The sequence below is a fragment of the Oryzias latipes genome, chromosome 5 (assembly GCF_002234675.1).
Source record: "Oryzias latipes chromosome 5, ASM223467v1".
Classification (NCBI taxonomy): Eukaryota; Metazoa; Chordata; class Actinopteri; order Beloniformes; family Adrianichthyidae; genus Oryzias; species Oryzias latipes.
This window is the reverse complement of record NC_019863.2, coordinates 6962316-6975819: the sequence shown is the minus strand read 5'-3', so window position 1 is coordinate 6975819 and position 13504 is coordinate 6962316. Positions and strand designations below refer to the sequence as shown.

Genomic DNA, 13504 nt, shown 5'->3' with positions numbered 1-13504 from the left:
TTGAAGTCCACACATTTTTATTGGTAAAGCAGTATTCACAGTCACTACAGACTAGCTAAACAAATCTCTTCCCCTGTTTATAAAGCAATGCCACCATTGCTGTGAGGCGAGAGCGCCAACCACTGCTCTACCATGCAGCCTACAGAGAAGAAAGAACGAAAACATCTTTTTTTTATCAGGGCCCGCTCTGAACATCAGCTATTCTCTCTAAAGTCAAACATAAAGAACATGAACAAAAGGCTCACTGGAAGTTTAAAAAAAACAAATGCATTTAGTTACAAACTGTTTCTAATAATTGCAACTGCACAAAGAATAGTCAAGCAGATCATGGAGGTGACCAAAAATGTAGTTTATTTTCCATAAGAACCAAAATGCTTCAGAATTTCTGTAGACGTTCCAGAGTAACAGCCACTGGATTTTTCAGTCGGGAGACAATGATGCAAAGACGGCAGAAGTACAATTCCTTTTTGATCGAATGTTTACATGTCGAGGTGAAAAAAACAACAAAAAGACTCGGGGGGGGGGGGGGGGGGGGGGGGGAGACAACACTTACTGTGATGATGAGACATCAGACCCATCCAACAGTCCTCAACTTTTCACATCAACTGCTGACAGAAAAGAGTTGGATCATTCAGCTGTAATGAAGAACTAACCTGGAGTCTCCCAACCTGCTCTCTATGATCATTAAATACTGGAAACAGATGAGCACAATGGAAACATCTAAACCTGCGTCCTGCACTTTCAATATAAAAAAAAAAAGTTGGCAACACTTTGGAATAAGATACCTTTACATTATTTTCAAACAATAACAAGCATTGCTGATGCGTTTAAGGCATTTATTAGCATTAGTTGATGTCTTCCAAATGCCTGATAAGTGTTAAACGGCGTATAAAGATAGTTGTTAGTGTTAATAATCTCCTCGATAAATTTTTGTTTGGAGGGTTTTGCAGCACCTTTATAGTCACTTTCATGATTCATATTAATAATTGGCTTATAGGCCATAAAGAAATGGATTACTGCTGCTACTAAAAGCTTGCGCTTACTTCCAGACTCATTCATGTATTTTTGCATTAAACTGGTTCCACTCAAAATGCACCAAATTACAGTCTATATTCCTCCATTCCCGCTCGATTTACTGTGAATATATCCCTAGGAACGTTAGGGGTCTAACGATGGATCGATGAATCAATTTATCCAACCTGATCAATCTGTCTGAGGCAAGCTAGTGATCAAAGCGACCAAAGCCAATCACATATCCTTCTAATAATGAGGTTTTGGCTAAAGATGTCCCGGATCCATTTTAGGTCAATAAATCAGATCAGACTGGATCAGTCCAAAAGAACCAACGTCGACTGTAAATCATATCAGCAACCACAAATTATGATAAGAATGAACTCGGTCAAATGAATACTTAGTAGGAACGTTTTTCTAGCATTTCACAATCAGACTGAAGCAATGAACACTTCCTGCACTGAAAAGACAATTCCACTGAGTTTTCTGTTGATTTGCTTTTTGTTTAGAGTTTATTAGTTCTGTCAGTCATTGGAGTGAAAATACTGAAAATAACTGTGTTGCATAATTAAAAGTCTCTTCATTCAGGGGATGACAACAGTGGGTTTTTTCCCAAAGAGGCCTGCTGTCACAAATTTGTATCAAACCTTAAATTATATCTAGTTTATGTTCTGTAGTCAAATGACCCAACTTAACTTAGTTAATCATCTACCCGAATAGAAAAACAGGATTTTTTTTAACAAGTAAAAAATAAATTCAGGCTTCAGGCGCTTCATTCTGATTCACAAACGTTCTTGAAATGACTTAGTTTATCATTTAGAAAAACAAAGTTCAAAAAAGTTTTTTTTTACTTGTGATGTTATAACAAATTTTTAAACTAGATTAGGTCCTGCAAAGTTTCTCTATTAATTAAAGAGATTAATAACATTATCAGGCATATGTAAGACATCAACAAATGCTAAAGAATGCCTTACAAACACACCAGCAGCCCTTGTTCATGTTTTGTAATCTGAATTTTAAGTGTTACCAAAAAGTTTTCTGAATTCTTTTTGTTTCCTTTACAAACACAGTAAAAGCTTTTCATTTATTTGAGTTTTGAAAAGAGAAGCTTGTGCAGACTTGCTGCTTCTGTAGTTTAGGGCTGTTAAGGAGTGGAAGAATGCTGTCCCTTTACTGGGGTGATAACAGCCCCTCCCTCCTAAAGCAAAAGCAGAGCGGACACATCCTAGGGGGCGCCGTTTACAGTACAGCTGGGAAATAAACAGGTACGGATTGATCGGTTGTTGGGGCCCCCACAGAGAAGAGGTTCCTCACATCATCAGCAGGTGGGGCTCGATTTCTTTGGAGATGTGATGTGAGAAGTGAAGGCCGTGAGAGAAGAACTACAGGAACTTTTGAGGCACTCAAGAAAAACGGCCACGTTCAGGCAACGCTTCATTTGTGCTTTTGCAGGGCAATCGATTGACTTTTGGGCCTAAAATTCTGAACTCATCTGGACAGCTGTGTCTTCAGTCAACCAGACATGAGCAACACAGAACAACACAACTGAATAAACAAAGGCTTAAATTAAGGCTTTTTTTGTTTTTGTTTTTTGGAAACATGATGAAACTGAATAGGAAAAAGTTATGTTTGGTGAACGTTTGGCAAAAGCAAAACTATAATAAATTATAGCTAGCCACAAATTTGTGACAAGGCAACAATAATGTGTTCACCTTCCCCATCAAGACATGTGAGCTGTTGGAGTGAGGACGCACACACACGCACTGCCTCCCAGCATCACACACACACACTCGTACACACACAAAAAAACGCTGTGCAAAAATAATGTTTCACGTATGAACACAAAAACTTGCGTGTTCTTTTAACATCACTTCCCCGCCAAAATTTGCACCCTGTTAGAAGACGGAGTAAATGCCTCTACTTGCATCATTTTATGTACAGTTCAGTCTGTATGACACAGAACTCTCCCACACATCAAGTATCAGTCTCCCCATAGGAGATGTGAAAGGGGAGACCATGGAGCATTTGAAATGGGGCATTGATTTACATATTCAGAAATTCTTAGTATTGACTGAGCAAAGTCAATGCAGAGGACAGGAGCGCCACCATCAGGAGCAAACATGCACCGCTGGCTCCCTCATTTCCACCCAGTGTTTGCAGGACAGCATACATTCAAGTCTGTCTGCTACTGCCCCCTGGTGGTCAAACTGAGCTTTAACAAGGCTGTCCTTTGACTGGACCCAGCCACTGAAGAAGAATCTCTCAAAGTGACTTTGTGGCTGAAAGAAGAAAAAAAACAAAAACACACATGATCTACCAAGTTTACAGTAAAGTCATGATTGTTCTTTGCTAATGGGAACAACTGAAATGAAGAGGAGTTTTTCAGAGTAAGTTGGAGAAACGGTATTACAAAAACATGGATGACACCATCTAAAGCATGAAGACAGGACTCCCATCATTCCAGGATGTCTTTTGTCAGTTTTGCTGCATTGTAACTCAAGGATTTAAACGGTAGGGTTTTCTCTGCGCGTTAGAGTTCAAATGTCTGTGAATGCTCTTCCTGATTTCTCAGACATTGCACGATACAAAACAAGTACAGTGAAGTCATGTCCTCTGATGGGAAAAACGGAAAATGATTTCCCACGTTCGTCTCAGCTGCTTCACTGTCCAGCCAAGCAAACGCGTCCCAGACCGAAGCTCCTCCCCCAGGTTCCCCCCTCTGAACGTTTCCGTGGTAACATGTTCTGCCACACAGGTGTGATGCAGAACGGTGGCTCCTCCCACCCTCCCGGAGACAGCGCCTTGATCGGGGGGGGGGGGGCTTGGTTTAAAAACATGATAAGGTTGAATAAAATGGTTGCCATGACAACAGTCTGAACACGGACGCTGATGGCCTAACCGTTCGGCTGCTGCTCTTCTGGGGGGGGGGGGTGAGGGAAGGGGTTTGTCTTTGCTTCCTCTCACTCTGGATGTTTCTGCTCCTCTGCCTCCTCTGTTCTGCTTTTACCCTCTGTTGATGCTGCTTCCTCTGGAGGGTCGTTGGAGTCTAATGGCCCCTCCTCTGCGCCGTCCGGCCCAGCGTGGGTCTCCTCCGCTGGCCCCGAAGGTGAGGTAGAGGAGGCAGAGAGATGGGAGGAGCCAGCGGCCGGAACTGTACTTTGCTTCTCCTCTGGGTCTCCATTGACCTTTTCCCTCTCTCCCTCCTGGTCTTTCTCCCCGACCTCTTTTACTCTCTTCCTCCTCCTCTTTGGGCTGCTCGGGGAGCCGTTTGCAGCGCTGGGGGGCATAGCAGGAAGTGCCACAATGCCGCCGTGCGGCAGGAACATGTGTGGGTACAGGAGGCCGTGGGACATTCCCGGAATCAGGAAGGGGTTGAAGGTTAGGTGGCTGCCCCCGCCAGCCCCCAGATGAGCCGAGCCAAGGTGGGTCCTGCTGGTGGAAGAGATGGTTGCTGCTGCCTCCCCCCCTGCTGATATGTTGGGGCCCTCGGCTCCTTTCTCCTCTCCACCCATCTCTTTTTCCCCTCGAGTTGCTGAAGAAGAGGCGCCGTCTGCATCAGCAGGCACTGTGGAGGACGGGCTGGAGGCATCAGAAGTAGTTGTGGTCACAACAGACGCAGAAGGAGAAGAAGAGGAGACCGTGAGGTTGGAGGGGGAGCTGAGGTGAGGGGGTGCATGCGCCATCATTGTGCCAACGCCAAACAGGGCGTGCTGTGGGATGGCAGTTCCGTGGGGATGCGGGATGCTGTGCAGCATCATTGGTAACATGCTCAAGCTGTTTTTGGCTTCCTCTGCTGAAGATCCAGAGCCTCCTGCGGAAAAACCGTGTGGGAAACCAGCTGCCATTATTCCAGAGATGGGAATCCCTGGAATGCTGCCACCCAGGTTTTGCATGGCCACCATGGAGTCCATGCTGCCCATCAATCCTCCGTTCATGTAGAGCGGAGGCCCGAGGCCAGGCGAGGAGTCTGACATTGAGAGGAGAGGTTTGGGCATGTCACTCCGAGGCCGTCGTCCCCGGCGGCGAGAACTTGCATCTTTGCTGACCGGTTCTGTAAGGATCCGGGAGAACTTTCCCTCAGGGAGGAAACCCTGCAGGTGGGAAGAACATCAAAATGAAAAGTACACAGATTACAGAGCAGATTATGGAATTATTATAGAAGAGGTTCCTCCTAGCAGGAGGCGTTGTACTTACAGAGTGTTTGACCACATCAGACCAGTCTGGAGCCACACCGTACTCTGAGTTTGCATCCAGCCACCTGGAAAGCTCCTTAATGGCAGGAGCCATAGCGCCACCCAGCTGCAGAAGGAAAAAACTGCTTTACATCGGTGAGGAGAAGCAGTTATGAAGAGAGCTTCACTTTATTACCCTGCGTCCAGTGCCCCGGTGAACAACAGGGACTCTTTCCTCCCCAGTCAGAGTGTTGATGTCCAGCTTGGTGGGATCTTTACAGCGATGCCTCCTCTGCTTGGGACGCTCCACTAAACCGTGCAGCAGCGCAGCTCCAGACTGATGACAGCGAGGGAGGACAGACAAAAACAGCTGTTTGCAGGTCACTGCTTCCCAACATCATACGCTGTTAAAGACTTTGTTAAACTGTCTGCAGGATTTTGGGCTGTCTGGGTCCGTGGAGGGTCACAGAGAGAAGCGGCTGCACATTAAAGAGAGCGCAGGTGGGTCTTGCAGTTCCTTTGAGGCTCGTGTCGCCACCTCAAGGAATGTTGAGAAAATGGAGCGTACCATTGTCGTGTGTGCTTGTCGTGTGTGCGGTAAGTGCATCTTGAAGTATTTGTAAGGCTAATGGAAGAAACACACACTTGTGATGTACGGATGATGCTGGCGTTCGGTGTCCTAACGCCACAGTGTAGTCGTTAGTAAGGCGAGTACTGACTCCTTACTGACTGCCCACAAATGCCGTACGCACAAGGTGTGCACGTGATCCATAGGTGCCCGTAGGACGCCTGTAGGATGTCGGCACAAACTACACTCTGTCTAATTTCCTCATTTCTAACAGTCAGGCTGCAGCAAGAAGCGTAAACGTATAACATGAACGGCACTAACAGGCTCCTTGCACGATTTGATGGAGCATTAAAAAATCTATATGATACAGCTGCGTCTCACCTGCTTGACCCTTGACCTTTTAACACTGGATATGTCGTTGGGGACACCTTTGACCTACCGTACCTCTGATCATTTATGCGCTCAACGTGAATCAGCTGATTCTGATCATTTCAGCTTTGTGTCGTCATGCAACACATTACTAATATCCTTTTCCCATTGGAATTGCGTTAATTGCATAAGCAGTTGTAGAGTTATGGTAGTTGAAATAATGTTTGCACTAAAGGGTTCAGTGTTTGCTATGACCTGCCACTCGCAGCACCTCATAGAAAAAAAAATGCACATGCAATTTCACTCTAGGATTCACTGAGAGCTCTACGACCTTGGTATGTCCTATGAGCCATTGCTGTGCCGCATACAGCTTTGCCCTTTTAAGGGCAGTTGAGATTACAGCACGAGCCACAATCGTCCCGAATCATTCGGTCATCGCAGAAAGCACAGTCTATATTTTTATCCTGATCACTGCCTCTATGGGGCGCTGTTGGTCTGATCCGTGGAACATTCTGCTCTCCAGGCCCTAATCTGAACACAGTTCTAAGCTGCTGGTAACCAGCATGTAAACTTAAAAGTTCTTAACCAGCGTTCTGTTTAGCACTAATGCTAGCTGTGAGGTCAAAACATCAGACGCACCTGAGTGAAGGTGGGCAGGTCCATGCTGTAGCTGGGGTTCTGTCGGAGCCACTCCATCAGACCTTTTCCAGCTGCGTCTCTGTCAATGGCCACAATCTCCGGCTGAGGGGGGGTCTGTGTGGGGGTGGAGGTAGTAGAGGAGGATGATACAGGATGACAAGCAGGTCTGTCTGATGGAGAGGGGGATGGAGAAGAGGTGGACGAAGAAACAGTGGAGTGGCTGATGGCCTCTGCCGGGCCCTATAAACAAACACAAACATGTCTCATGTTGGGGAGCCGTCTCTGAATGCCACCTTTCCAAACAAACCCTCCTTTTATCTACCTGTGTTTCTAGGACGTGCATTCCCCGGCTCTTGGTGAACTCAGAATAAAGAGCTTCCACATTTCTCCTCCTTCCTCTCCTCCTCTTCAGGTAGTCATCTCCCCTCAGGCTCCCGTTAACGATCTGTCCGGTGACTGGATGAATGAGACCGGCCTGCAGTATTCTGGATATGTCGATCCCAGCCGAGCCCGACAGAGGTGCAGTGATGGGGGGCGGCGGGGGCAGCTTGTGGCTGCTGCTGGCACCGCGCTGGTTCTTTGCAGCTTCGTTTGCCCCCATGTGGCTGGTGGTGCTGATTTCTCCAGACTTTGTCAGGTCAATGGCGGCTTCCTGCCAACCGTTCATCAACATGGATCCTGAGCGATTAGAGGGCGGAGCCGCACCTGGCACGCACTCTGGAACTGAGCTGGGAGGGGTTGCGGTGTGGCACGGTGAGGTCGGCTTCCCTGAAAGGACTTTGGCTGCTGCCGCAGCAGCAGCAGCAGCAGCAGCAGCAGCAGCAGCAGCAGGAGTTTCGTAATCAAAAGCCCTGCGACCTCCTGCTCTCTTGAGCTCTGGGAGGAAGGGAGGAGCCACAAGCCTCTCCTGTAAGAGAGGCAAGGAAGTGAGGCGCCAAGCTCCGCGCCCACAAGCGCCGCCCCGCGGCACGCACTGCCAGAGTGGACAGGTGGGTGAGGCAGACAAGAATGGGAGAGAGATGATGGCTTCAGTTAAACACAGACAGAGACATGACTGAGACAAGAGCGCAGCAGCTGCCAGGCACACCTGGGCGATGGGGAAAAACCCCAAAACTTGATTAAATAGTCTGAAAAATCGGTCGGTTTAGAGAATGCGGTGTTTACCTCAGTCTTTGCTAACATGACAGTTTGCACATGTCTAACATTCACATGTTCATATTGCCATACCATAATTAAAAACAGAGTAACTGTATTTTAAATTCATAGTTTTTAACAAACAGCTTTAGGAGGACGTAAACATTTTATAACAGTAGTTTGAGGCTAAGTGTCGAGTCCTTTTCTCTCCCTGTCATTAGCTTCAAAGAAACTGTAATGATAACTGAGGGAACAAAAACAGGAACGGACAGCTGCGTTGTGCAGAACTGCGCTGATTATTTGATTTGGTTCTTCAGAACAAATGTTTGCGATGCGACACACTCAGAAAGACTTCTCTTTCAGGAAACTTGACAAGATGGTGTGACAGAGAGAGGTAACAGATGCATAAACATGACTGGTAGTATTTGTTTCAGTCCACGAGGAGGTTCTCACCTTGGGTAGTCTTGTGAGGGAAGGAGGGATGGAAAAGCCTAGTCCAGGCGGGATCCTGGCCTGACCAGAGGACGAGCTGGACGCAGCGAGGTAGCTGGCATGGTGGTGCTGAGCTAGGCTGTTGGCCAGGCAGGCGCTGGTTGCCACAGAGCCTGGGGAGTCGTACTGCTCGCTGGAAGAGGGCCACTTCCCCTTCAGAATGGCCTGGCAGATGCTGTCCAAGCGATTGATGATCACTCGGTCCTGCAGCAGGCGGTACAGGGTCACAACAACTCAAATTCTAAAAGAAGCATTTCTCATAGGAATACTGATAACTGGGTTCAGGTTTTCTGTGCTTTCAATCATATCAAACATGTTGGTTGGAATAAAAATGAATGGCAGGATCAGCACATCGATCCAAGATGCTTTCAACAATCCTCTCTTACCTTTGGCCACTCAGAGAATGAATACAGCGCTTTCTCTTGCAGGAGCTGGGCGATGGTCGGTTCCCTGCTTTCATAGCGACTGTTGGGAATCTCACAGATGGAAACCGGAAGAGAAAACCTGGGGCTGCTTGAATATTCTTCCACCACGCCTTCTGCAAAAAGACAAGCAGGATTCACCGCATGACTGTGCCTGATGACCCTACGGCCATCTAGATAATAGAAGCGTTGGTACCTGCTGCACACGACCCTTCTGCCTTCAGCTGAACCTTTTCCACAGGACCCTCAGTATTATCCGCCCCTCCGTCTGGCAGCTCAAACTTGGGCGTCAGTACTGTGCTGTCCGCCTCTAGCATCTCCTCCTTCATCTCAGTTTTGACCCCAGACTGAGGCGGACATTCGAGGCTCTCTGTCTTGATACCAGGTTTTGCCTCTGAGCTGTCTGGGAAGGTGTTGTACTCCAAAGTCTCCATTTTCAGCTCAGGCTTAACAGCAGATGTTTCATGGTGTACAGCTGTCCTGAAACTCTCAGGCTTTTCTTCAGTTTTCAGCTTGACACCTTCCAAATAGGTGGAGAAGCTCAGAGTTGAGGGTTTGACATCAACTTCCATGTCATCTGAACATTTTACAAAGGGTAGGTGTTCAGGTTTGGAGTCAAGGCTCTCATGTTTTCCAGCGAGTTTGAGATCTAGTAGTTCAGACTTCAGTTCAGGTTTGTTGACCAAGACTTCAGTCTTTACACGGTAAGGAAGAAAATGACCAGGTTTGCTCTCAGAGCTCTCTGAGAGAAAGTCTTCATGGGTCTCGGTTGTGTCTTCCAACTTCACTCTTACTGCCAGAAGACTGGATTTCTTCTCATCACTGTCTGTCTGAGGAGAAGGTTTAAAGTCAGATGGTCCTGCAGGGTTTGCAGGTAGGGTAGGAGACACCAGCAGGTTGTGTTTGCTCTCCTGATGAAGAGACAAAGCTCCGCTTTTAAAGTCTCCACTGTCTCTTGGAAAACTCTGGCCCTCGGGTAAACCCTGGTATTGTCCTTGGTCCATGGGGACTTCTTTGTTGGCTCCACCCCCTTTTTCTGCACTTTTAGCACCATTTGATTGTTTTGAGACAAAGGCAGAGGGACTGGGGGCCACAAACTCTGAGTAGATGTCCCCAAATTCCACCTCACTGGTTTTGGCTCCGAGTTGTTTCCCAACCTTTTCTGTCACTCCTGTATGAGCTTGTGTCACGGCAGACTCATCCACAGAGAGGTCCATGTGGCCTCCTGGGACCGCATCTGCTTGATCTGCAGGGTCTGGGCTGCACGGCCCACCCTTCCCACCCAGAACCTCCTTCATTTGCAGAAACTCTTTGGCTGGTTCATGCAAGAACGCTTCAGCATCAAGAGAGTTCTCCATCGACTGTTGGTCTATTGTCTGATACAAAACCAGCCCATCCACCTCCTCCTGAGGCTCTCCAGAGGACTCGGGACAAACGAGGCTACCATCCTGCTCCAGTTTCCCAAGGAAGGGGCTCCCCTCTTGTGGCAAGTCATCAGGATGCAGAACATACTCCAGGTTCTCCTCTTTTTCCTTGTCCTCCTCTGGCTTTAACTCTCTTTCCTCCACTGATGGAGTCAGGACACCCCCATCTTTGTCTGCACATGAATACAAACATTAACAAGTAAACAGTCAGAGGATTTCACATGTATTAACTTTAAAGTCTAAAGGAGCTTTTGAAATTGCTGTTTAAATGAATTTTTTAAAATGATACAAATGCACTCTACAAAGATTCCTGGGTTGTCCATTACATCCCCCCCCCCAATCAAAGGGAATCTATCCCGCAGTCATCCAGACTGTTATTACAGTTGTTCTTTCTAAAAAAAATAAATCCGATCTCTAAACATCCTCCGTGTCTTCCATGCATTGTAATGAGATCAACAAAGACAGAAATCTAAATGTATTTGCTGTTAATCAAAGTATTGCTCACACTCGTGCTTTTAAAAGACCTATCGCACGAGTTGGTTTGGGTTTATTCGCAGAAATATCATTTCATGGAACAGCAAAATTGTGCTTTTTTGACTCTTGTAGAATTTCAATAAAGTTTTGCACATTTGAATAATGCAATCACAGACTGTATTCAGCTTTCTCTCTATGCAGACAATTACGCAGCTCTGAAGAATTGTACAAGCCGCTGAGAGAAAACCAATCGAACATTTGACGCTGCTAATGTTAATTTTGCATTTGTTAACCTCTATTCTTATTTTCATAGTTTTTCACTCCGGATTCATCCGTGTTGAGCTGAGAGACACGGCAAAATCTTTATTGTTTTGTTTTTGAATGCTTTTAAAAGAATTGCAAAATAAGAAGGAAAAGGCCTTCACAGACGGCATTGATGAAGTCTGCTGCCATTGGCTACCCAAAATCTGTCAAACGCCTCAGACGTTTAACGTCAGACCCACATGCTCTTACTGAGGTAAATAACTTGAATAACTTGCGATAAAGAAAAAATATCTTTGAAAAAAGAATTAGAAAGAAGATATTAAAAAGAAGGTATAAGAGCAAGAATGGTCATTCTAACAAATAAATGACAGGGTACTAACTGTCTGTTTCTCATAGAAGTCTATGGGATTTTGGCTTCTTGAAACCAGCGGGTACTTCCTATTTGGGAACGTGAGAGGGGAGGGGTTGAGCTGTCCATTGTTTTTACAGTCTATGGCACCGACCAGGCTGGCAGGAGCAGAAGGGTGTGTGTGTGCGTGTGCGTGTGTGTGTGTAGCAACATGTCAGCCAGTCTCTGCTTCTGCGATGGAAAAAGTCTTACTGTCATTAAACTCCCTATGATTGACGATGAAATGCTTTTGTAACAGATATTAACTCCAGACTGCGAGCAAACTCGCAGCAAGGAAGGGTCCAAACAAAGCTCACAGCTTTTTTGGCGTCTGCATTTACAAGACGTGATGATAAATCAGATGTGAGCAGTGCTGGTAAAGTCACAATGCAGCAAAAACCTGGACAATCAAACCTGAATGTCATTTTGAAGTTGCCATACCTTCCTGTGATTCACATTCTTCATACTTCTCCTCTTCCTCTTCCTTGTTGTCAAACTGAAACCCACGGTGTCCTTCCTGCTCCTCTCGGTCCTCCACAGGATTGGTCAGACTCTGGCAGACGTCGGAGTGGCTCAGCCCATCCTGCTGCTCAGTGATGTCCCCCAAAGAAAGGGCGGGGGGCGTGAGAGACGTCAGATCGGTTTGATCAGCACAAGCTTCTTCGTTCACTGCAATGTCCTGAAAGGTAAACGTGGAACATTAGGTTTCCATGGAAAATGACCAAACGCAGCGTTGTGAGAGAAATAATGAGAATTTAAAGACCTACTCCAATAAAAGTCATGTTTTTGGCGTTTTTAATGCGTTTTTGTGGCTTTTTTTCCATGGAGATTTATGGAGAAATTTGGATTCAAACTGCCTTCCTTCCTATTGAGTATTTCTTCATTTTGTTTTGAATCAGGAGCAGATGAAAAAAAGCCGTTTGAAAAAAGATTATATTTGTTACGCCGAAACTGAAATTATTGAATTATTAGATAAAATTATTTTAGTTTCAGTTTCTGCGTAACAAAGGACGGTTCTCTGCTTTATTTGAATTTTTTTTTCAAGTTCTGCAGCAAATATTAAAGACTTCTGTTTACATTTAGAAGTAAACATCATGAAATGTTTTTCTAACGACTGATTCTCTGCTCTTTTGATGCTTCAAACCAGATTTGTCTGCAAACAACAACATGCATGCATCCATCTTGATAGACACCTAGGGAACATGTTAAGTGACTAACCAATCAACCTCAGAAGCCCGTTCAGAAATGATTTGATTTGAAATATTGCTTGAAAGGGAGTGGAAGGAAGCGAACTTATATAATCCCACCCCGTTATACTATAACCATTTTATTACATGATTTATCAATATCCGGTTCCCAGTTTTTATCAGACAGTCTTCGTATTCCTGGGTTTTCTTCTGGGGCATGGTCAGCTCTCTTTTTTGGAGAAAATCAACTTTTTAAGTAATTTGAAGATAGTTGTATTCGCAGAGAGGCACGCCACGTGTCCTGCTGTGTAACCCGGAACCGGAAATCCCCCATCCCCAGAAATGACCAAACATGCAACCTCCTCACAGACAGGACCCAGCTGGGAGTCCGGACCACCACATTAACATGCAGCCACAGACTGTAGAACGGAATTCACACATTTTGTTTGTCAAAAATTGTTCACATTTCAGAACAAGTATTGCATCCACCATCAGGAACAGCGCTTAGGTATCTGCACTCTAACTCTGCCACACGACTGCAGTATTCTGTTCTCATTAGACACCCAGCAGAACTCCTCTGAAAGCCCCAAAGTCACCCAGATGTGCAGATAAAGGACATCAAACCAACCTTGAAGAGCATGTAAGTGGAGGACAGCGGCTCCACAGAGTCTCCTGTTGAAGGATGGGATGGAGGAGATGAGGGAGGAAGGCCTAAACACTCCTCAAGTGATCCACCCTCCTCAGTGGCTGGGTTTCTACCCGGAACCTCCTCCTCATCCTCCTCCTCCTCCAGGAAGCCAGTCTCCAGAGTGGAAGGTCCCAGGATGGAATCCGACTCATGGAACATGTGTTCAGTCGGACTGGTGTGATCTGCACCGTCCCACGGCGCCTAAAGACAGACACGTATACAGGGCTATAAATTAACACCCACTCACCCACTAAATGCAGGTCAAACTTTTA

At 46.1% G+C, this 13504-nt stretch overlaps 1 protein-coding gene across 2 annotated transcripts in view; it reads right to left on the bottom strand.

The window, feature by feature from the left end:
• Positions 1-328: 328 nt before the first annotated feature.
• LOC101174417 (chromodomain-helicase-DNA-binding protein 6) overlaps positions 329-13504 on the bottom strand; it is an 82415-nt gene continuing 69239 nt past the window's right edge. The window contains exons 36-45 of one of the 2 annotated variants that reach the window (XM_023954827.1): positions 13173-13433; positions 11799-12036; positions 9004-10404; positions 8772-8923; positions 8347-8589; positions 7082-7732; positions 6760-6999; positions 5380-5520; positions 5206-5310; positions 329-5102 (exon numbers count right to left, since the gene is read on the bottom strand). In XM_023954827.1, the coding sequence (XP_023810595.1) occupies positions 3972-5102; positions 5206-5310; positions 5380-5520; positions 6760-6999; positions 7082-7732; positions 8347-8589; positions 8772-8923; positions 9004-10404; positions 11799-12036; positions 13173-13433 (4563 nt within the window). In that variant the 3' untranslated portion in view covers positions 329-3971. The remainder of the gene's footprint in view (positions 5103-5205; positions 5311-5379; positions 5521-6759; positions 7000-7081; positions 7733-8346; positions 8590-8771; positions 8924-9003; positions 10405-11798; positions 12037-13172; positions 13434-13504) is intronic. The other variant, XM_023954828.1, reaches the window with a different exon arrangement.